This window comes from Egretta garzetta, unplaced genomic scaffold (genome assembly GCF_000687185.1).
Source record: "Egretta garzetta isolate BGI_Z169 unplaced genomic scaffold, ASM68718v1 scaffold41, whole genome shotgun sequence".
Lineage (NCBI taxonomy): Eukaryota > Metazoa > Chordata > Aves > Pelecaniformes > Ardeidae > Egretta > Egretta garzetta.
The window spans coordinates 2437255-2437919 of NW_009258755.1; the positions used below are offsets into that span (position 1 = coordinate 2437255).

Consider the following 665-nt stretch of genomic DNA (forward strand, 5'->3'; position numbering starts at 1 on the left):
TGGGCCCAGTACCTGGAGTTGTTCATGGCTGGCAGAGGTGGAACAGGGCACCCCTAGGGAGGGGGGAAGGGATCACCCCATATCCGTCCTCCAGCTCCCCCACTGACCCCCACTCTGGGCTGCTCTCCCCATGCAGTGGCATATGGGTCCTGGTATGACCACGTCAAGGACTACTGGGAGCGGAGAAAGGATCACCCCATCCTCTACCTCTTCTATGAGGACTTGAAGGAGGTGAGGGACCCTGGTGGACGGTGGTGTGGGGTCTGCGGGGGTGGGAGGAGGGGTGAGCGCTGGCCTGTGTCCCGCAGGACCTCCGCCGGGAGATTGCCAAGGTGGCCCAGTTCCTGGGGCGGGAGCTGCCAGAGGCGGCGCTGGATGCCATCACCCAACACACCTCCTTCGAGACCATGCGGGACAACCCCACCACCAACTACAGCATGGTGCCCTCCCACCTCATGGACCAGGGCATCTCCCCCTTCATGCGCAAAGGTGAGCGGCCCCGGGGGGCTCCTGGTGCATCGTCCCCCCTGGCCCCCACTGAGCCTCATCTTGCCCGGCCCCAGGCACCACCGGAGACTGGAAGAACCACTTCACCGTGGCCCAGAATGAGCACTTTGACCAAGACTATGCCCAGAAAATGCTGGGCACCGACCTGCATTTCCGCC

The 665-nt window shown here is 63.9% G+C and overlaps 1 protein-coding gene across 1 annotated transcript in view; it reads left to right on the plus strand.

The window, feature by feature from the left end:
- The window catches only part of LOC104135515 (sulfotransferase family cytosolic 1B member 1-like), a 2344-nt gene that overhangs the window by 614 nt on the left and 1065 nt on the right, over positions 1-665 (plus strand). The window contains exons 2-5 of the mRNA XM_035888896.1: positions 10-37; positions 137-231; positions 309-489; positions 564-662. Of these exons, the coding sequence (XP_035744789.1) occupies positions 10-37; positions 137-231; positions 309-489; positions 564-662 (403 nt within the window). The remainder of the gene's footprint in view (positions 1-9; positions 38-136; positions 232-308; positions 490-563; positions 663-665) is intronic.